Source organism: Pteropus vampyrus, unplaced genomic scaffold (genome assembly GCF_000151845.1).
Source record: "Pteropus vampyrus isolate Shadow unplaced genomic scaffold, Pvam_2.0 Scaffold498, whole genome shotgun sequence".
Lineage (NCBI taxonomy): Eukaryota > Metazoa > Chordata > Mammalia > Chiroptera > Pteropodidae > Pteropus > Pteropus vampyrus.
The window spans coordinates 80,296-102,657 of record NW_011889279.1 but is presented as its reverse complement, the minus strand read 5'-3'; the positions used below and the strand labels follow the sequence as shown (position 1 = coordinate 102,657).

The 22,362-nt window shown below is 34.6% G+C and overlaps 2 protein-coding genes and 1 pseudogene across 7 annotated transcripts in view; 1 reads left to right on the top strand and 2 right to left on the bottom strand.

Annotated features, from left to right (window-relative positions):
* The window catches only part of NADK2 (NAD kinase 2, mitochondrial), a 37,024-nt gene extending 24,777 nt beyond the window's left edge, over positions 1-12,247 (top strand). For all 5 annotated transcript variants that reach the window (XM_023524829.1, XM_023524828.1, XM_023524830.1 and 2 more), the window contains 5 exons: positions 44-139; positions 5,429-5,484; positions 5,604-5,657; positions 7,960-8,083; positions 10,199-12,247. In XM_023524829.1, the coding sequence (XP_023380597.1) occupies positions 44-139; positions 5,429-5,484; positions 5,604-5,657; positions 7,960-8,083; positions 10,199-10,337 (469 nt within the window). In that variant the 3' untranslated portion in view covers positions 10,338-12,247. The remainder of the gene's footprint in view (positions 1-43; positions 140-5,428; positions 5,485-5,603; positions 5,658-7,959; positions 8,084-10,198) is intronic.
* LOC111732849 lies at positions 4,714-4,832 on the bottom strand (annotated as a pseudogene).
* A 2,565-nt stretch (positions 12,248-14,812) lies between the features above and the next one.
* SKP2 (S-phase kinase associated protein 2) overlaps positions 14,813-22,362 on the bottom strand; it is a 29,052-nt gene continuing 21,502 nt past the window's right edge. For both annotated transcript variants that reach the window (XM_011382955.2, XM_011382956.2), the window contains exons 8-10: positions 21,323-21,374; positions 21,047-21,154; positions 14,813-16,696 (exon numbers count right to left, since the gene is read on the bottom strand). In XM_011382955.2, the coding sequence (XP_011381257.1) occupies positions 16,483-16,696; positions 21,047-21,154; positions 21,323-21,374 (374 nt within the window). In that variant the 3' untranslated portion in view covers positions 14,813-16,482. The remainder of the gene's footprint in view (positions 16,697-21,046; positions 21,155-21,322; positions 21,375-22,362) is intronic.

Sequence of the window (22,362 nt, the reverse complement as noted above, 5' to 3'; positions counted from 1 at the left end):
GCCACAAGTTCAGCAAATTCAGTTTTATATTTTCAATTCATAGGGCTTCCTACTATGAGATTTCAGTTGATGATGGTCCATGGGAAAAACAGAAGAGTTCAGGGCTCAATTTGTGTACTGGAACAGGATCAAAGGCCTGGTGAGTAACTTGGGATGTTGCTTATCAATTTTTGTGAACTATTTTAAGTAATGTAATTTGTTAACCTCATATCAGCATACCTAAGGTCTCTGATATGTGAGAGGTAGCCTAGTATTGTCATGTTGGTTGGTCAGTTTCTGCTTCACTCATGGATTGGGTTCAGCAGTCTTGCCTTGATGTCTTAGATTACAGCTGCAGCCTAAATTTGGTCATTATTTGGTCATTATTTAGCCTGCTGCACTTGGTTTGTAAAGAGAAAAAAGAAAAAAATTTTTTTGGTACTATATATATATTTCAAGTGAAGAATATTTTAAATAATAGTAAAGGAATGAAAACAAAGTACAATACAAAAAACATATGCTGAAGGTTTGTGCATTAAAAGCCTAACCAGAGATAACCTGGGGCCTCCAGTATGTTGTTTACCGTGTAATCTCTTTCTGGATGGTCTCTTTTGTGTCTTTGTACACATATGCAGATGCCTTCCAGACTTAAATCTGTAGCAGTCTTCACTCCTGGCTATAAACTCATATTCTAAAATTAACTAGTAAATAGAATATTAATAGCATTTCAAATTCAATACATTTAACACTGAGTTTATTGTCTTCAGTTTTCTGCCTGGGATCCTTGTATTGCTTAACAGTATCACTGCCCTGAGTTCATACTCTAGAGACAGGGTATTACTCCTCCAAACCTTGCTCTTACCTTTGAGTCTCTACACACACCAGTCTCTAAATCCAGTCATTTGTACTTCTGAAGTCCTTGCCCCTGCCCTTTTCAGTTACTACTGCTATTTCTTTGCTCCAAGCACCCATCTTTTTAGTGAATATTTTTTGCGACTCACCCTTTTTCTTCAGGCTGTCATCCATACTGCCAATAGAGTAAGATTTCTAAAACGTAGATAAAATATGACTATACTCCTTCTGTGCTTTAAAACTTTCACTGACTCCGACTATGTTCAGGTTGCTCAGTCTGTCATATAATGACCGAAGGTACCTTGCCAGCCTATTGCTGCTGTACCCTAACCCATCAGCACACTGGAGACACGGCAGGCTACTTGCAATTCTCAGCACAAACCATGTTCTCTCTGTGCTTTTTGTTTTTGCTCACTGCAACTTCTTTCTGCATTGAATGTTTGAACACTCTCCACTTTCCGTCCGCTGGCTGAAAATTCCAGTCTTCAAATGTCATTCTCTGTAGGGAATCTTAGTTCCCTTCATAACCATAATTAGTCTCCCTTTTGTCCTTCCCCAGCACTTTTGTTTGTCATTGCACTATTATAGCACTGACCATATTACTAGTTATCTAATAACTAATACCCAGCTAGTTGGAGCAACTTGAGGCAGTTAGGATGGTGAGTAGTGGTTTTTTTTCCTGTTTAATTTTTTTGTGTGCAAAGCATAGTACCTTGTACATATTCATGAAGATATTTTTTGAATGACTACATGCTCACAAATACATCTAAAATAGTGCTTATCAAACTGTGCTCTTAAGTTGAGATAGTTTTCCTCTAAAGAAGAGAAGTGCTCCAGTGGGTTCAGACAGGAAAGATTCTCAAGAACTTACAGGGCATGATAAGGCATGCACAAGACATGTCTGGGTTGTGGCCCTCAGGGGAGGCAGGAAGCATTCAGAGGACTCAAGATAAAGGAGGGCCACTTCCTTGGCAGGATTTGGTAGAACAGAAGGTGAGGAAACCAGTGTTCTAAACTTAGGACAAAATGGAGTTTCATTTCCTAATTCCAGCATTACTTTTTAAAACTTTTTATTGTGTAAAATTTCATTTATATACAAGAGTAGGCAAAAACAGTATGATGAATCTCCATGTGCCTGTTAGCTAGATGGACTAGTTATCCACTCATGCCCGGACTTGTTTCCTCTGCCCTACGATATCTTTTGGTCCCATATTATTTTGAAGTAATTTTCAGACATATCAGTTCATTCATAAATACTCAAAAATGTAACATCTTAAAAAAAAAAAAGAAAAAACCCTAGTTTTAGCAAAAAGCCTTAGCCAAATAAATGAACCTTTGGAAAAAATGAGAAGTATCATTTAAAAAAATTGGTAATATCTTACTTTCCTAGGGCCATTGAGAAGAGCTACATTTCTAAAGTGACTTCTGTAATAATTATTTGAAACAATAAAATCAATACAATCATATAATACGCTATGAAAGTATTTGTAACCATCTCATAAATTGAAAACATTACAATTAACAGCTTTAATTTATCATAGCATCTTTTCTGCTCAACATGGTGTGTTACTTGTTGAAACTGGATTATTAGAAATAGTTCTACATATCCTTCCCCTTCTCTCAGTATTCTCATCCTTTAAAAATAGGCAAAATGGTATAATTGAAAAGAGTACTAGCCTGGAAGTTAAAAGACCAGGCTAAACCACTGATTAGCTTTGTCCACCTAGAACAAGTTTCCTTTTCTGCAAAATGAGAACAGATAAAATAGTAAGATCACTTTATTTTCTGAACTTCTGTGATTTTGTAAGTTATATTTTATGCAATATAATACAAACTCAGTTATTTAGTCCCTGCTACTTTGAATATACTGTGCTAGGTACTTTTTATACATTGACTATAATGCTTATAGAAATCCTACAATAAAGTAGTAGTATACCTGTTTTGTAAAGGAAGAAATTGAGGCTTAGCAAGAAAAAATAATTAGGCCAAGTTCACACTAGTAAGTGTCAGAACCTGGAATAAGTGTGCTTGACTGCAAATCCAGTGACTATTTCATTGCCAGCTTTTATATGGAGAGGGAGAGCTATCTAGAAGTCACACATTTGAAAGATGAGTCACTAGGTTGTACTGAAGAATTATCAAGGTAAACTTGCTGATCTTAGTGAAATAGTGCTTATGCTAAAGGCTTTGACTTCTCCCTTGGGGTGTGGGTGTGTGTGTGTCTGCATGTGTGTAATTTTGATAGTTTTAGTTTTCAACCTTTCAATAGTGAGAAGAGCACAAAGAATAAGAGCCGTTATGTTGTAAAGTATTCCCCACTCCCCTGCCACACACCTTATAGTTGAGTCCTGTGTTGATGTTGCATTTGAATAAGGATGACTTAGATTAGAACCTCAGTCTTTTGTGTGTTGTTTATTAATCTCTCATTGTCTCCTGTGCTCTGGTTTAGAACTCTCTCTCACTAACTACACCCTGCCCCTGCGACCTTGGTTACGCAGTCTCTTTTCTTTACTCAGCCCTTTCTTACTTCTAACATGTTCTGCCCTCCTCATTCCTAATACTGGTAATTCTTCCACAAGAAATTTGTTTTACTTTAATTCCAATTCAGAAGACTTAGTTTGGATTGGTTTGTGGTATCCCTAGTAATAGGAATGTGATATTCCTAATAATAGGAATATTAGAACAAGTCTTCTAAGACTTTTGTTCTCAAGTTAAATCTTAACAACAAGGAGATATTAGTTACAAAAATCTTTTGCTCTTATTATATTTTAAGTCAGTGGAACACTAATAAACATAGCTCATTTTATGTGACTTTGATTTAAAACAGAGTTTTAAAGCAGTATCGTCTAATAATGTGGATATTCCCAAGGATTAGACTATAATTTATACATATCCCTTGCATCTGAGATTTTCAGTGTGGCGTTCTTGCCATGTAGTGCCCTAAGTGCTTTATATCTCATAGTGTGTGATAGTAATAATAATGAAATAATAAGAGTCAGGACACTTATTTAAAGTATTTTGCTTTATTACCACATAGTAGGTGTGAGCAAAAGTACAAAGGCAAGAATGACCTTGCTGTGGTAGAAATGTCAAATTGGAGGGCAAATAATGGTGAAAATAGGCAAGGGCCACATTTTAGATTTTTTTAGCATAGGGATTCGGTTTGTGAATGACCCCACATTTTTTAATGTAAAAATTCATCTATCTGCATTTTTGTAAAGAGCATGTTTAAAATGTTTTCTCATTTCTCAAAATGTGAAGAATATAGGATTAGAATGGTATATGGAGTATTTCTAACTCCCCTCCAACCGTTACCCCCGCCCCCTACCTCAAAAAAAGTTAAGAGCCACTGAATTAGGTTAGAGTTGTGTGACTCATTAGGTTATTCCTTTTTATTAGGATTATCTACCGATGCCATATGAGAAGAGTTATGAGGCAGTAGAATAATTCAAAATTTCCTGGAAAAATTAAAAAAAAATCTTTCCTTAATCATCTTTATAGATACCAGGAGAGAGCTGCTTTTAAAAGTTATTCATGTTTGTGTTAACATTTGTTTTTAAGTGGTTAAGTAAGGCATCACACTGGGAAAAGATTTCCCACCTTTAAGGGAACCTTTATGATTTAAAGAAATACTTGTACATATTTAAAAATGTTAAATAGTACAAAAGGGTATATAATGAAAAGCTAGTCTCCTTAATTTCATGTCTCTAGTCCTTATCTACAGACACAATCACCATATATGTATAACTGTTTTTAATGCAAATAAAACAGGGAGATAATATACTATATAATGCCTTTCGTTTTTTAACTTAACATGTTAGTTATCTCTTCATATCAGCACATGTAGTTCTATTTTATTTTATTTTATTTTATTTTATTTTATGCCTACAGCACCTAGTCTTCCTAGGTGGTCTCCCATCCAAGTACTAAGCAGGCCTGACCCTGTTTAGCTTCCAAGATCAGTCGGGATTGGGCATGTTCAGGGTAGCATGGCCATAGACTGTTTTATTCTTTTTAATATCTACTACGTAGTACTCTGCTGAGTACCTATAATTTATCTAGCTTCATGTGGATATTTATGAGTTGTTTTGCTATTGGGAATAATGCTTCAGTAAATATTCTTGTACATGTCTTTATTATATGTACAAGTATATTACAGGATAAAATACTAGATTGAAGAACATGTTCATTTTAAATATTAATAGCACAGAATCGCTGTCCAGCTGCAACTTTTATAATCTCATCAGTGTATGAGAATACTTTTCCCTTACTCATGCTAATACATTGTTTTTAATTCTTGCAAATATGAGAAAAAGCTGTTTTATTTTGTATTTCCTTAAGTATTAGTAAGATTGAACATTTTTTTTCATATTGACCTGTGAACTGTTTGCCCATGGACTTTGCCCAGTTTTTAAAACTGGGTGAGGTAGATATTGTCTTTTGGTGGTTTTTTTTCTTTAATTTTTTTTTAATTGTTTTTTTCTTTAATTTTTTCTTTAATTTCTAAGAGTTCTTTGTATATTAAGTAGAATATTCCTTTTTCATTTTTAGTATGTTTTTAGAATTAAAACAGAATTTATGTGTTGTTTGTTTCTAGGTCATTCAATATCAACAGGGTTGCAACTCAGGCTGTGGAAGATGTTTTAAATATTGGTGAGTACCATAATAACTATTATATATTATAAATATAATATACTCTATAATGTATGTTTTATTATGTTTGCTGTTATATGATATAAAACATTTAATCAATATTTTCCCTCTTTCAATAGCAAAACGGCAAGGAAATTTAAGTCTTCCATTGAACAGAGAATTGGTAGAGAAAGGTCAGTGACAAATTATAATTACTAACAGTTTCACTTAAGTTCTTTATTGATTTTGCGGATGTTATTATGAAGTGTACTTGTCTAATTAGCAAAGCACAGTACTTTTTGACTCAAACATGCTCTTAATATCTCTTTAAATAGATTTAAACAATAAAGTTTAAAACTGGACTTTTATGATTTTTGTCAACTATGGAATATAACCTCTATGTCAAAAACAGTGTAACTGCAAACATGTCTTGGGGAATAGGAAAATACAGAAAAATACCTCTGTGGCAAATGGGAAATGCACACCTGAAGTCAGCGTGCCATTAATATCCTCCAAATGAAAAGGAATTCACTAAGCTGTGAATGCTTATCTCCACATTCATTAAAATGTTCTCTTCAACCTGCTCCTGCCTGCTTCTGTCCAGTTACTTTAAGAGAACTAGCACTGCTGGGAAGAAGGATACTGATTAGGGAAACTGAAGATCTGAATTCCAATCTCAGAGCAAGCAGTCACTCACCATGAAACTAGGGACAAGATTGTGATTCTGTGCCCCTCCACCCCCTCAGCTGTAAAATGAGGGAGGGGAGGGAACATAGTTAGATCACTGGTGAATAGGGATTTTTCATATTCTTTAAATTTTATTTTAAGAAATACTTAAATTCTTAAACCAGAAAACACATTCATTTGATTCGCATATGACATTTTAACACACTAACCTACACTCATCTACCAGTATCATTTTTGTACAGACCTCAAACTAAAGCTTTTCTTACTAACTGAAGAGTATCCTCAGATTTTAAGGTAAATTATTTTCAAAAAATAACAAAAACCCAAACTTGTTTATAGTTGCATCTACCTACCTTTGTAAGGATTTTGAAAACATATACAGCTAAAAGAAAATATAGACACAAAGTTCATATCAACACATGTAAGATTGCAACTGTCATCCATCCATAAACACAAACATTTGAATTTGAATTATCAGAATAACTTCATTCTCACTGGTTGCCTTTAAAATGATTTAACAATACATTTCGCAATACGTGATGAAGTATTTTAACAGTGTCAGTTTATTTAACTATATATTTTGGATTTCTACTTAAGAATTCCTTTGTTGGGGGGATGGTGTTTGCTTTTAAAATAGTTTGATAACAGAACTAAATCTCTGAACTCCCTTTCATTTCTCTAAAATGAACTCTTCTCCCTCTCAATTGAAGACCTAAAAGATTATTTTTATCATGGCTTATGAGCTAGCATTAGGATTAAATCTGTATCAAAGAAAGGAAAATTAGGTATTTATCGTAATTGATTCTTCATTATGTAATTTAACTTACAACATAATATATATAGACCAACTGAAATGTATATTAGGTATGTAAATTAAAGGGCATATATAAAATAAAGTGTTTGATTTTTCCCTTAATAAACTGAGTGACTGTTATTACATTGAAGATTTGACTGTCTTCAGAAGCAACAGTGAATGCCAATGCTGCGGTCACTGTTACACTTCTGGAACTAACTTTCTTCAGAGCTAAGATATGTGTTCCCAGAGAAGCAAATTTTTATTTTTGAAAGTCAACTAGATTTTTTTTTAAAGAACCAAATAATTCAAATGAAATTTCGGTAAATAAAATCTTGTAATGTCTTTTAACGTGCTACTCAACTAAATGTTCTTTCAAGCCTGATTTCTTTGTACAGTTGACTTTAACCAGTTTGTGCTTCGCATGCCAACTCTCATATGCTTCTTTGTTAGAGAGAAAGCAGGTCCCAAAGATTTCCAAAACTATCTTGAATGATGACATTGTCAATAGAGAAAGCATATTGTTCTGTCATCGTTTGAGACTGCGTTTTCAGTCAAGACTATTACCTTTTAATTATACTTAATTATACTTATACCTTTTAATTATACTTAATTATACTTATACATAATTATACTTATGAACTCTTTGACATGGTATTTTGGAAAAGAACTTGGCAGGGGAAAATAGGTAACTCAAGTTTTCATTTTCTAGTGCCATAAACTAGTTCTTCTATTTTTGTTTAATAGCTTTGTAGTTTTTTTTTTTTTCCTAAATGTACCTATTTCTTCTGTGTTGTAGGTGATGCAGGCTTCTGTGGGCTCATATGGGAACTTAATCCTCATTTATACATTTTTTTGTTTTTTTGTTTTAATGGAATGTTGTGAGTTCCAAGAAACTTGCTACCAAACAGCCTTTGAAACAGAACTGCTTTTAAGTTGGGGATAATTCATTTTGCACTTCTCAAGTGACCATCTTCTATTGAAAGTGCTAATATTTGGTTTTTCTTTCTTTATAGTAACAAATGAATATAATGAGTCACTGCTCTACAGCCCAGAAGAACCAAAAATACTTTTCAGTATTAGAGAACCAATAGCAAACAGAGTTTTCTCAAGCAGTCGTCAGCGTTGTTTCACCTCAAAGTAAGCTTCCAAAGTCTGTTTTTCATCCCTTGTAATCATAAAGCACTCTTGGTTTTAAAAGTATTCGATTTTACTCAAATTAAATTTGGTGGGAGAAACAACCTGTGGAACTGAGGTATTATGCTAACCTGGCTAAAATGGCATTTTCATTTAAATTTAATGTCTAATTTTTGGAGAAACTAAATTTAAATGAATAGAAGAGGCATAGTTAATTGGGTGATGAGGACTTTTTAAATGTATTAAGACCACAATAAGATCAAATTATTATTTTAAAAGAAATTGACTGGAAAGCAACTTTTTTTTTCCATATGCTATGGAATAAAAGCAGGGCAAATATTTATATAAAACCTAAATTTTGTAACAGAAAACCTTTAGAGTAGGAGTTATATCTTTTCCCTCTCACATCTGTTGAATTTGCTTCAGGTTTTTTTTTTTTTTGAGGGGGGACTGTATACATAAATGAATATAATTTCTTATTTTGTAAAGGTTGCCCAGTTTTCCAAACTAACAGGAAATCTTATTATAATCATTAAAAAAATGTCATCTGTTTCATGGCAAACGAAGAACAGTTTGATTAGAAATAGCTGCTTATAGAGTACATATTCTCTTTTTAAAATCCGTAAATGTTTTTATTCCAAGAAAGACACTAAAAAGGAAACTCATCTTACTTAAAAATCACTTTACTCATTTGAGAGTTAATTTTGATTGATCAACGAATTTATATTCAAGACTCATTTAAATTTTTGCTTATATAAATAGAATAGCCTCATGACTTGGTAGTTGGAAAGTATTTCTTAAGCATGTCAGTGAAAGCACTTTAACAACACAAGCTGTTAATTCTAATGTATTTGACTTATGAAAAGTTTAAAATTAAGAACTTCTGTTAATGAAGACACCAATAATAAAATAAAAAGGCAAGCCACAGAGCAGGATATCTGCAGTACCTATATCCAGCAATGAACTCATGCAGAATATATAACATACAAAAATTCCTATAAAACAGTAAGAAAAAGACAGGCAACCCAGTAGAAAATGGCTAACAATTTTAGGCACTTCACAGAAGAGGATATCCAAATTGCTGATTAGCATATGAAAAATGTCCTTTACCTTATTATTCACTTGGGAAATGCAAATTAAAACTACATAATACAATACTAATACTGTACACAATCCACCAGAGTGGCTAAAATACCAGTTGTTGGCACAGTGGAGCAACTTCAACTTTATATACTACTGTCATAGTTTGGAAAATTTTTGGTAATCACCAAAGCTGAATATAGCCTACGCAGTGGCTAAGAATTCCACTCCTAGGTATATATCCAACAGAAAGGTCTACACCAACAGAAATGTGTGCACCAAAAGATGTGCTCAGGAATATTTACAGCAGCACTACTCCCGATAGGTAAAAACCCAGAAGCCCATGAATAGAAGAGAAATGTAAATTTTGCTGTTTTTATACAGCGGAAGGGTTTTTATACAGCAATGAAAAATGAACACACTATTACTGCATATAATAAAGAGGATGAATTTCACCAACATACTATTGAGCAAAAGAAGCCGGACATAAAAGCACACATATTGTATTTTTCCATTTATATAAAGTTTAGGAACCGACAAAGCTATTACTACTATAGTGATTGAAATTAGGATAGCGGATGTGCTTGGGATGGAGGGGGCCTGATTTGAGTGAGGATTCCTGCTTTGGGTGGTGATTACACAAGTGAGTGTGTTGAGCTGCACCCTAATAATTTGTGCTGCCTCTGTGTTATGCTTAAGTAAAAGTTTCATATGAAAGCACTTTTGCTCAGTACTTAAGATGCTTGTAATGGCAGTAACTCAACATTCAGTCACAAGAAAAAGCCCGAGTTCCCTCAAATCTGAACTTGTTCACTTGGATGTCTGGGTGAATGGGCTATCTTGAACATTGAAATTTTGAGATTTTGATAATGTACCCATATATTTACATAGTTACTCATTCTCTCACACAAGAGAGCAACTCGATTTTTAAAATCAAGGCTCAGTGATCTTCCAGTTTAGGTAAAAATTAAGGGTTTTAAAGAAAATAATATTTAGGGTTAAGAAAACAATATTAATGAGATGTTGCTTTCTGCTTAGGGTTTGCGTTCGTTCTCGTTGTTGGGATGCCTGTATGGTTGTGGATGGAGGAACTTCTTTTGAGTTTAATGATGGAGCAATTGCTTCAATGATGATCAATAAAGAAGATGAGCTTCGAACTGTGCTTCTAGAACAGTGAAGGATTTCCTTGGATGACAAATTTTGATTACCAGAACAATACTTTTACTACAGAAACAGAGTACTGGTCATAAAGCTACATTTTTTGGTTATTGTTGAGACTGGTTGGCCCTTGGCTGCAAGATGACTAAGAAAGTGAGATTTGCATTATTCTTTTGAATTCTGATGGAAAAGATGTTCACTAAGAAAATGGATGGACTAAACTGTTTAGAATTGATACCAGTGAAATTTCTATATTACTTAACGATTGGTATCGAAGAGTATTGATATCTTTTTAAACTTAGGTAGGTTCAAATAAAGGATTAAATGTTTAGGATTTGAAATTTAACTGTACAACTTTTTTCCCTTTCCTCTTAACTTTGTGGAATTGGTCAGAACACACACACATCATTTGATTAGTGTATATTTTTTTATAGCACCTAAAATCAAGATTTTAAAAAAATTTTGATGGGGAATTTTGATAAATCCTGACATTGACATAATTGAAGTAGGTAAGTGTGTTTTTATATGTGCTAAGAATTTTCTAATTCCAGAACACAATGTTATTATCACTATTGATTTAAAAAATGATGGAACTTTTAAAATTATAGTTTTCATTTAATTGACTTTCAGGTTAATTTTGACAATTGCTGGGTGAAATACATATAACTGGACAAAATCATGATGCTATTACAAACGTATTAATTATTTTAGGTCACAGATGATTTTTTTAAAAATGATTTGAGTCTAATAGATTTCTTCCATATTTAAAACTAACATGGATTCAAAGACTAAAAAGTTGAACTGATTAAACATACTATTAGGAATTTGTTCAAACTGTTAAAAAATAATTTCACCTAGTGTTCAGGAGTATTGTCAGAAAAAAATGGATTATTTAATAAATATGTAAAACACTTTAGTTTTGGAATTGCTCTACTTTTTAATATCATCGCCATTTTCGCCTAGCTCATATTATAAGTTTTACACATTAGCTTTGGAGGCAAAGATGTTATGGCTTTTCTTTTCCCTGCAACTGAGAGTTCCTTTATTTTGGAAGGAAATTATTTTTATCTAATTCTTTATCTACATATATGTCATCTTAGCAACCATTGGTATTTTCATGCCATTTATTCAAATTTGTGTGTTTTTTTACTTGCTGTTAACAATCATTGAAATATTTATTGAATACCCATTCTATTCCATGTACTCTATCAGGTGCTGGATATACATTGATCAATGAAACAGACAGTATCCTGATAAAACTTGAGTCTAGTGAGCTCAGAAGTAAACTCTGTAAAAGCTAGTTTGATAATCACATTGAATGCTCTTAGTTTTGCCAATATTTAACATGTTCTTATCAAATTTTTTTATATAAATGTTAGTATAGAAAGGTAATCTAGGTTTTGATGTATATCCAGAAGAATAATGTTTTTTTCTTAGTTAAGAGTATCTGCACAGACACTCATTAGCGAAGAGTTTATATGATGTATACAGTAAAAATAAGTTTTCCCACAGCTGGATCTAGTTTCTGGTTTGATTTAAAAAACGATATACTTAAGATATACTTTATAAAGAAGTGAAATTCCACACTGTAAAACTCCCCTAGTAGGTTTAAAATGCCTTCTTGACAAAAATGCCAACTCTATCTTTAAGATCAAGATTTCATTGTCCATAATAGTACCATAGATCTGTTAATATGTAACATATTAAGTAACCTGCTATGTAAAATTGTTCATAAGCTATATTTTAAAGGCTTAAAAAATGCTTAATGTGTTCCATTTGCAGTATACCTTTTAATATTTCTGCTGTGTGGTGGGGATTTATTTGTAAGAGACAATGAGGCAAAAGATGTTGGAATAGCAAAAATGTTTTTATGAATTAACCTCTCTAATGGCAACTATATATGTGAATAAAATTAAAAATTATTATCTATTCTTTTTAATTTATTTCCTTAATTCTTATAAGGTCATTTGAAAACCAGAATTTCCCAAAATGTTTGAAAAATCTTTTCCCCCACTGCTATGTATTATTCTGTGCCCTCTTCATTTCATTCACTGCTAATCTTTGACACAGAACCGGGATTTGTTATGCAATCTGAGGGTAAAGTGCTCACCTTGTGTGTAGACTCTTCAGATAATTTTGACTTCGTATTTTTGATGCCCCATGTATATTTATATTCATGAGCCCAGTAAATCAAATCACGAGAAGAGCAGTGGTAACAAAAGAGGAAGTGGCCTTTTTGCTTGTTCTAGGGTTAGTGTATCCAGTGGAAAGAGGTTTCTTTCTAGTTTTTCCAGCGCCTTTCCGTCTGTGTTCTGCACTTCCCCCGTGCTGTTGTTTAAACAGTATTCTCCACAGTGTAGATCTTTAGTAAATACTGGACTGCAAGTGAGTTCATGAGGATAGAAGGAACACAGCATTGTCACTTTATCCAGAAATAAAAATTCTGCATCTGGCCAGAGTGCCTCTCATTTCTCTGCAACTTGTGGCTAGGGTACAGAAGGAGGAGTCAATGGCTAGAGGCAGATGTTAACATCATGAAAAGAATGACAGCCAGAAGTTATGTGTCTCTTGATGGAAGAACATAATACTACCTATCAGGTATCTCCTTGCTTAAAAAAAAAAAAAGAAAAAAGCCTCTAGATCAGTGGCACTATTGATGTTCTGGACCAGATACTTTTTTGTTGTGGGAAGCTATTGTGTTTATTGTAGGACAGTTAACAGCATCCTTAGTCAAGCTCTACCTGCTAGGTACCAAGAGCACCTCTCCACTTGTTACAACCAAAAATGTCTTCAGAGGTTACCAAATGTCTCTTGGGGTGCAAACTCACCCTTGGTCCAGAGCTGTTTGCTGACAGATCGAACTACCAGTTTATGGAAATAGGAGACAGATTAACCTGCTAAATACCACTCCAGGGATTATATCATCAAAATCCAGAATGTGGAACACAGGATAAACAAATGACCTAGTTTCCTCAATAAATCAATTCCAAGGGGAAAAAAAGGGAGGAACCTAAAGATTAAGAGTCTTAAGAGAATGTCAGTCAGTCCTAGCCAGAGCAATTAGGCAAGAAAAAAGCATTCAAATAGGAAAGGAAGTAAAACTCACTATTTTGCAGTTGACATGTTACATATACAAAACCCTAAAGACTCCATCCACCAAAAAAACTGTTAGAATAAGTGAGTTCAGAAAGTTTCAGGATACAAAATCAATACATAGGAATCTGTTGCATTTCTGAATACTAATAACAGACTTATCAAAAGAAAAATTTTAAAAATCCCATTTATATGTATATCAAAAAGAATAAAATACCTAAAAATAAATTTAATGAGGTCAAAGACCTGTACACCAAAAACTAAGACATCAATGAAAGATATTAAATTAGACAAATAAATGGAAAGATATTCTGTGCTCATGGATTGGAAGAATATTGTTAAAATGTTCATGCTACTCAAGGCAATCTGCAAATTCAGTGCAATCTCTACCAAAACTCCAATGGCATTTTTTCACAGAAATAGAACAAACAATCTTACGGTTTGTATGGAACCACAAAAGACCCTAAATAACCAAAGCAATCTTGAGAAAGAACAAAGCTGGAGGCATCATGCTCCCTAATTTCAAACTATGTTACTATGCTATAGTAATTAAAACTGTATGATACTGGCATAAAAAGACACATAGCTCAATGGAACAAAATAGAGAACCTAGAAATAAATCCATGCATATATGACCAATTAATTTATGACAGTGGAGCCGAGAATACATAATAGGGAAAGGACAGTCTCTTTAATAAATGGTGTTGGGCAAACTGGACCACAATCTTACACTATACACAAATATTAACTCAAAATGGATTAAAGACTTGAATGTAAGACCTGAAACCATAAAACTAGAAGAAAAAACTAAGTTCCTTGATACTGGTCTTGGCACCAAAAGCAAAGGCAACAAAAGTAAAAATAAACAAGTGGGACTACGTCAAACTACAAACGCTTCTGCACAGCAAAGGAAGCCAGCGACAAAAGATAATCTACTGACGGGAGAAAATATTTGCAAATCATATATCTGATAAGGGATTAATATTCAAAATATATAAAGAACCCACAACTCAATAGCAAACCCTCCCCCCCCCCAAAAAAAAAACCAATCCGATTAAAAACTAGGTAGAAGGTATTAATATATACCACCTTTATCCATTTTTCCGCCAATGGATATTCAGGTTGTTTCCGTATCTTAGTGATTGTAAATGATGCTACAGTAAACATGGGGGTGCATATACCTTTTCGTTATTTTTGTTACACACACACACAGAAAATGGAATATTATTCAACCATAAAAAATTAAATCTTACCATTTGTGACAATGGTAAGATTTAATTTTTTATGGTTGAATAATATTCCATGGATGGACTTTGAGGGCGTTAAGTGAAATATGTCAGAATGCTTTCTAATTTTAATGATAGTACTTAAGAGAAAAAAGAAATAAACTTAGCTGAAATACTCATTTTTATAAAAATGTGTTTTATTTTAAAACAAGTCTATAAAAGTAGAAATCACATACAAAAATACAGATTACTCTGAACATGTGAGCAAAATAGCTTACGGCTGGACTTGAGTTTGGAAGTACTGCATGTTTGAGGGCATCCGGAAGTCATTCCAACTGGATGCTACCTCCAGCCCTTGTCACTAATCTGTAAACAATAATTTCAAGTAGTCTTTAGCACTCTTTACTACGAAATTGAAACATAATCATTTCTGGTATAATACTTTAAATGTTCTTCCTTAGGTCTACATGGATAAGGGCACTTTATACCATCGTCTCTAACGTTTGAACAATCTGAGTAAAAAAACAATGTTAATAGAAATGATGGGTTTTGGCCTTTTCCATTTTGAACATATAAGGAGGTCATCAATTTAAATAAGAGATTAGTGTTTTGTCTTTTTTTTTAAGTAGAATTTAATTCTTTTGCTTTTATGTGCCATTAAAAAAATGACTGATGTTATCAAAAGGTTCAACACCTGAGTCTTACCTTTTATGTAGGTGCAAGTTGTGCTTACTGCTCTGAAACTGTGGAACACACACCTGCTTCTGGTGTGTATTTCTGGTTGAGAGGAACATGCAGTTCTTCTCAGAGAACTTCAGGTCCAGTAACCTTATAAAGTGGGTAGTTTCAAACTACTATTCTGGGAGACACTTAAAAAAAGGACAGTTTCAAATACTTGATTCCAGAGTAATACAAAAATAACTTCAAGAACTTCAGCAATAAAGGAAAATGGCAGGCAACTTCAGCATTCCAGCCAACATTTCAAGAACAGAGACGTGTTACTACCAACTTTCTAAAACAAAGCAAGGCATTTTAAAAGCTAAAGAACCCAAGTTAATATAATTTGATCATAAAGTTAGAAAGACCACAATTGTATCTTCTCGGCTAACTTAGAATTCTGGAAAATCAGTACCTTCATTAATGTGATTTAGAGGATACTTCAGGTTAACCTGTCACAGAAAACTGCCTCCTGAGCCTTCAAGTTCTGTATCAACTCTGTACCTCTGGTTGGTTGTTTTTTTCATTAAGTTTTTAAGGTGAATTACTCAGGGCTATTTGTTTCCATGAACCTAACTGCAAATCTAAAGGCAAAGTTGAAAGGTGTATTTTTTTTCCTATCCCCCAAAGAGACTGCCTCAAATCTACTATCCTATGATTCTTAATATTCAGCTCACAATTGGAATAGCTTATTATTCTTCCAATCTATGTCTTATAAAGCAATACTAGAAAATTAAATAGAAGAGTTAAGTTATCATATAGACCATGAAAATGATTTGCTGGTGATTTTTAAGCTTGATTCTAAACAGATTTAATAAGAAGGGCACTGGAAGAGATGGCTCCAATTTTGCTCCTTAAGGTATCTTGAAATTACAAGTTCACTCTCTTGAAATTTCATAAGGCTTACAATTTAGGCTCTTAAGGGCATAGCAGTGACGGAAGCTTTTAGTCATTTAAAAAAGCAACACTTCATAGTTTTCTCTCTTAAATAGTTCTCTAATATACTTGCAGAATGAAGGTGAAGGGAAAACCAAGAATAAAAATAGCTGAGTGCTCCAGCAATTGGGCTTCCTGCCTATTTGCCCTGTTCCAAAGAAAAAAAGAAGACACCATCCCACAATAAATACTTCACAGACAACTGGGCTTTTGCAGTGTCAGTCGGCATTTGATGCCCCATATCTCCGGGTTGCTTTTGAGGCCAATGGTAGGCCTGGCAATGGCGGTAAAATGGGAGCAATTAATCTGAAGATGAGGGAGGGCTTCCTTTAACAGCTGAAGGGTACTGTCTGGCACGATTCCAAACACTTGTAGTGTTTTTAGTGTGGGAATTTCTCCAAGTTCACTGGAAAGGAATAGAGAGAGACTTTCAGAGAAGCAGTATCTATGGAAACTGTTCCACTAGAGTTACATGACCCAATTTTGACAATTTGTATCATAGTCCATAAAATGCAAACTGAAAAAAAACATAACTTGCAATCGGTGATTTAAGAAAAGAGCAAAGGTGAATCAAACTACAAAGTACGGGCCACAGTTTGGGCAGTAAGGCCTGAGGAAACGTGCCAGTGCATTTTGTTGAATTTCTAACAAGGTTTATTTAAAATCCAACCACAGTTGCCTCTTTTCTCCATTCTTGATTTATACTGAGAGGTGTCAGTGTGTTATGAGGAGAAGGTAGCAAGCTGGCGATGGGAAATGTTTTACTGTGGCATCGGTTGGAAACTACCAAAGGTTACATGCGATTTAAGGGCATGGACTTGACTTCAGTCTCCTCCTCTCAAAAGGAGATGTCCGCAAGGTCGACAACTTCTTAATCATGGTTAACAGTCCACGAGTCCATTGTATGTGGTGGAACCTAACAGTGGCTTCACTAAGATATTTTAGACACAGTTATGTAGTTGGGTGAATGTGGAGAAAAGGGGAGGCAATAGCCATCTTACCTCTCGACATGTGACCATTTTTTTCTGTCACATATAAGCTAATATTCTTAGGTGTTTCACGTATGGTGTAATATAATTCTGTCAACAGTGAAATTCTGGTTCACAAAAAAAGGGAGCACATTTACCCCCAATAAATACTTTTTTGGTAAAATTTCTTTCTTCTTAACCCTGATTTTGTGTGCTTAGAAATTTATCTCTCTGATCTGTATTTGTTCCAGATTAGGACACACAGTACAAAGTCTCAGGAAAGGGAACGTTTAGTTTGGAATTTTAACAAAATCTCACTGCAGATCAATGAACATATCAATGACCTAGAGTCAGAAGCATCCTTTATATTTTCACATTGCCAGTAATTCCTTAAAAAATAAACCTTCCTTATAATAATCGTCGCCTTGCCTCCAGCCTATTTTATTTACCAATGTCCAAGGCACCTTCCTAAAGCCTAGCCCAGACTACATCACTCACTGCTTGAAAACCTTTTACGTTCTCTTCCTGTTTATGGAACTCAAACTGTTCAGTGGCCTTAAGACCTTCCATGCCTAACCTGCTCGTCCAGTCTTCCTATTACTGCTCTAAGTGTAGTTATTCTACGTTCAACAAAGTGCCTTAAGCACCAAAATATTTAATATTTGTTAGCTGAATACAACGTGAAGGGTAATTTAGAAAGTAAAAGTACTATCCAAATTAAGTAAATATGCTTTGTGTTCCTAAGAGGACAGACAGTAAGACCTGGAGGTCACGACAGACCTACAAGAAAATCAGGAAGAACAAATCGTTGTTCTTAAAGTCAACTAATCTCTGGAATATAGAAACAGGAGCATAAACAAAGGTCACAATACATAGATGAGTTATACTTATTACTTAGGATGACAGCAATCCCTCCCCAACCGTAAATCCTCTTACGTGAAATGTATAATAGCCATGAGAATTTTGGTTCTGGGATATCCAAATTAGCCAAATCCTAAGTCATTCTGCAGTGGACAGTATTTAAAAGAGGAAATTGGGTGGGAGTAAGAGAAGGAGATACAGCAGACGGCAGAAGAGGAAATGTTCTTGCAACAGCATTGGGAACGAGCCTTGGTGAGGAAGGAAATTAGATCAGACTCTTCGAAGATACTCGGGTGCTATATGTGAGGAGGGCGTGAGCTGTGTGAGATGAGATGAAGGATGAAGGACAGTTCCCAAGCTGAAAAACCAGAAAGTCTTAAGAAAAACAAAAAGCCTCAGTATATATCACCCACAATACAGCAGAACACATTTGGAAGCATCTCTGAAAATATAATGGAAAAGACCGGAAAGCAAACTAAGGGATGGAAAATAGAAATGAACAGGTTAAGAGCTATTATTTCTAATTTAAGAAGTATAAAATGACAATAATGTCTTACGTATTTTGTTTAGTTTTAGTCAACGGAAGAGATTTATAAACCCTTTCACAGGTTCACTTCTTATCTCATCTACATAATCCTGTTTTCCTTTTAAAATCTTAAATCCCTCAACTTCCACAAGAGTTTCTTATTCAGACTCTCCTAGTCTCAGACCAGTTTACTATCTCCAGTTTGAGTTTCTTAATTAAATGAGAAATATGGAATAGTTAGAAGAAAGTTTAGACTTAGGGAATCAGACCAATTAAGGAGTAAGGGAAGAAACAATGAGGGTATGGCCTGAGGAAGAAAAACCTACAGTTTCCCAAGCATTTTAAAGCATTACTGTTACAGAAGAAAGACACTCAAATTTTATTCTCCTACTGCTGAGATAATAAAAATTCTTCAGCAGGAAATGGCTCTTTGGAAATTATTGCCGAAGATTCCAGAATTCTTACTATGCATCAAACAGAACAGCTGCCAGAATGACTGAATTTAGAGGGAAAGACATTTTATCTTGAGAAACTTTTAAGCATAGAGTACTAGCAAACTCATCTGAATCGATTCACAAGTTAAACCAGTGTGCTATTTTACATAATACCTAAAGAAACAGATTCTTTCACCTTAAAGTTCCAGGACAGCATCTTTCTTCTTTCTGCTCTCACTCTATTCTGGTGGTCTGACTTGTAACTAAGCTTCTGATGCTCCTGTTTCTCTTATTTCACATATGATTTAAAAAATAAGTCATAACAATGCAGTGAGGGTTCCCATGGAGGTGGCAACTTCAGGCCTTTGCCCTTAACCATCAATCCACATTGCCTGTAGGTATCACTAAGCAAGTGTTATTATCCCACTGGATAAAAATGTTAAAATGTGAGAGCTCACTACCTCCCCTGAGCCTCTGCTCAAGAAAAAGCATTTTGTGATTACTTGATTAGCTTCCTCCTCTCTGCGGAGAAAGCATAAAAGTAAGATGCATGGATAGAAATCATCTCTGCACTTCCCAGGAGGCTGGTGCAGGCAGTGAAGCTGAGGCCCAGGCGGCAAAGACAGGAAAGAACGGATGACAGTGAAACCTTTTTGGGTAGATGCTAGAGTCTCTTGGGAGTTTTGAATGCTAGAAGGGGCAGGAGACTTTAGTAAGAGTTCCTTGTATATAAATTTAGACTCTCATATCTAAGAGCCATGAAAATGAACACCGGCATCCCTTTTAGGCAACGCTTTTTCAAACGAGATGCCGGCTCAGACCCTGAGCCCCAAGATTAATTAACTAATTAAAAATATAAGTACTATACTTCCTAATTCTACTAATTAACCCTATCTAGCTGAAGTATCTGATTTATTCATTAATTCTTAAAACTTACAAAGACCCAAATTAATAATTTGAGGACTATGTAAGTCCTTTGTTTGAATTCAATTATCTTCATCTGGACAGTGAACTACATGAACATGAGGTCAGCAGCCTCATTTGGGGCATAATGGCTGGAATAAGCAAAAAGGACACCTGACCGAGACCAAGACACTGACTCCTTGTGGTTTTCAGTAAACTTGCTAGACATTTACATTTGACATAGGAAGAATTTTCCAGTCCTCTGGGATGAAAAAAAGGAAACCTTTTCAGAAATAGAGAGACGATATTCCCACGACGACTTGGGTATAGCCCTTCAGAAAACAAAAGTGGACTGGATTCCTTTTTTCTTTGCACGCTCTTGATTTTGTGGAAGTTGCTGAGCAGGTACAAACTTAACCCTTGTAAAAGCCACCAGATTAGAGAGACTATTCTGCATCTGTCCAGGAGACCTCGGATCTAGACCAAGCTCAGCAATAAACTCACTATACAGCTTTGGGTAAGTTAGTTACTTCACTGGTTTGGACCTCAATCTCTCCCAGACCCTTTCAAAGACAACATCAGATTCTTATAATATTTACCACTTAAATATACCCATCCTTCCCATTCCTTGACCTTTCGGGACAGACATCACTAGAAGGTTACAGAAGTTTTCCTCTAACCCAGAGGCTTTTGGAATCAGGAGTTGATTTGAAAAAAGTTGGGGGAAAAAAAACCCACAGTGGGCCTGCCTCCTCAGTTCTACTCTGAGATCCATGGACATAAAGTCCTTCTCTCGCAAGTCCTTCACAGATACCAGTACAGTATTCTCCTATTTAAACCTGCTCACAGCTAAATAATAAATGTTTGGTGAATTATTCAGTCAACTCAACTTTACCAGACGTTTTTAAGCAAAAGATTTTCCTTGGTTTTTCTATTTTGCTGGTCTTTCCTAACTAGTTTGTGGGACACTAATATTGCTTAAACACCTGCTATAAATATTTATACCCCGTGACATCTCTTTTGGTCCCTGCTTTCTACTAGCTTTAAAAAACAAAAGTACTTACAGTAAGGTTTCAGGTATGATATCATAGCATCGACTGAGTGACAGGTGTTGGAGGTAGCTGAGCTGGTAAAATTCCGGAAAGCAGTCATGCTTTAGCATGATGCTATCACTGTAACAGACAGAGGAAAAGATTCAAAACCTATCCAGCAATTCCAGGTGTAGAAAAAAAACATAGTCTCCTATTTAGTTCCTGCAATTCAACATATTAAGATCCTTTCCTCATTCAACAAGCCATCGTGATTTTTCACTTTTTTTTTTTTTCTAAATGAAAAAATACCTTAAGTCTAGATGGACAAGATTGGGGCATCTTCCAACTAGGGTAGAGACATCTAGAAAAAAAAGAAAGTCAATATTAAACAAGAAACAAGACAAGGAAATCTGCTATCAATACTTCCATTTACCATTGTGTTTTAAGTTCAGAGCAATGCAGTTAGAGTTGCATGGTATTAAAAAGAAAAACAAAATTATCATTTTAACATATAAGATTTTCTACCCTGAAAATCCTAGAGAATCACCTGAAAACTAATGGAAATAGAGAACTGTGTAAAATAACTGGTTAACAACAATTCATAGCTTATCTATGTATCAGCCATAACTGGATGGGAAAAATTTTTGAAATCCTATTCACAACAGCAAAAAAAGCAAAACCAAAAACTACTATATATAGTCATGCATCTGCATAACAGTGTTTCAATGACAGACCACATCTATGATGGCAATACTGTAAAATTATAATGGAGCTGAAAAGTTTCTGTCATCTAGTGACATTGTAGCTGTCGCAGTCCAGCACAAAGCATTACTCATGTGTTTGTGGTGATACCTGTGTAAACACACCTACCAGTCATATCAAAGTATAGCACAATTATGTATATAGTATGTAATACTTGACAATGATAATAAACAACTAAGTTACGGGCTTATGTATTTACTATACTTTTTATCATGATTTTAGAGTGTACTCTTCCTACTTATAAAAAAAGTGCTATAAAACAATATGCTGTGTGATGCCGGCAGCAGCCTCATCCACCCTGTGTTTACCATGTCTCTTGATTACACCATTTTCTCTTGTGTTTGATTCTGGCTTCTCATGTTGTTTTGTACAGTAACGTACTCTACAGGCTTATAGCCTAGGAGCAGCAGGCTATCCCTTGAGTAGTAGCCTGTACCATCTAGGTTTGCGTAAGTACGTTTCACGATGTTCGCACAATGACAGAATCGCCTAATGACCCATTTCTCAGATGTATCCCAGTTGTTACCACGGCCAGAAAAAAATTATTTCTGCAACTTAAATAATATGTTCAAATAAATTCCGCACAT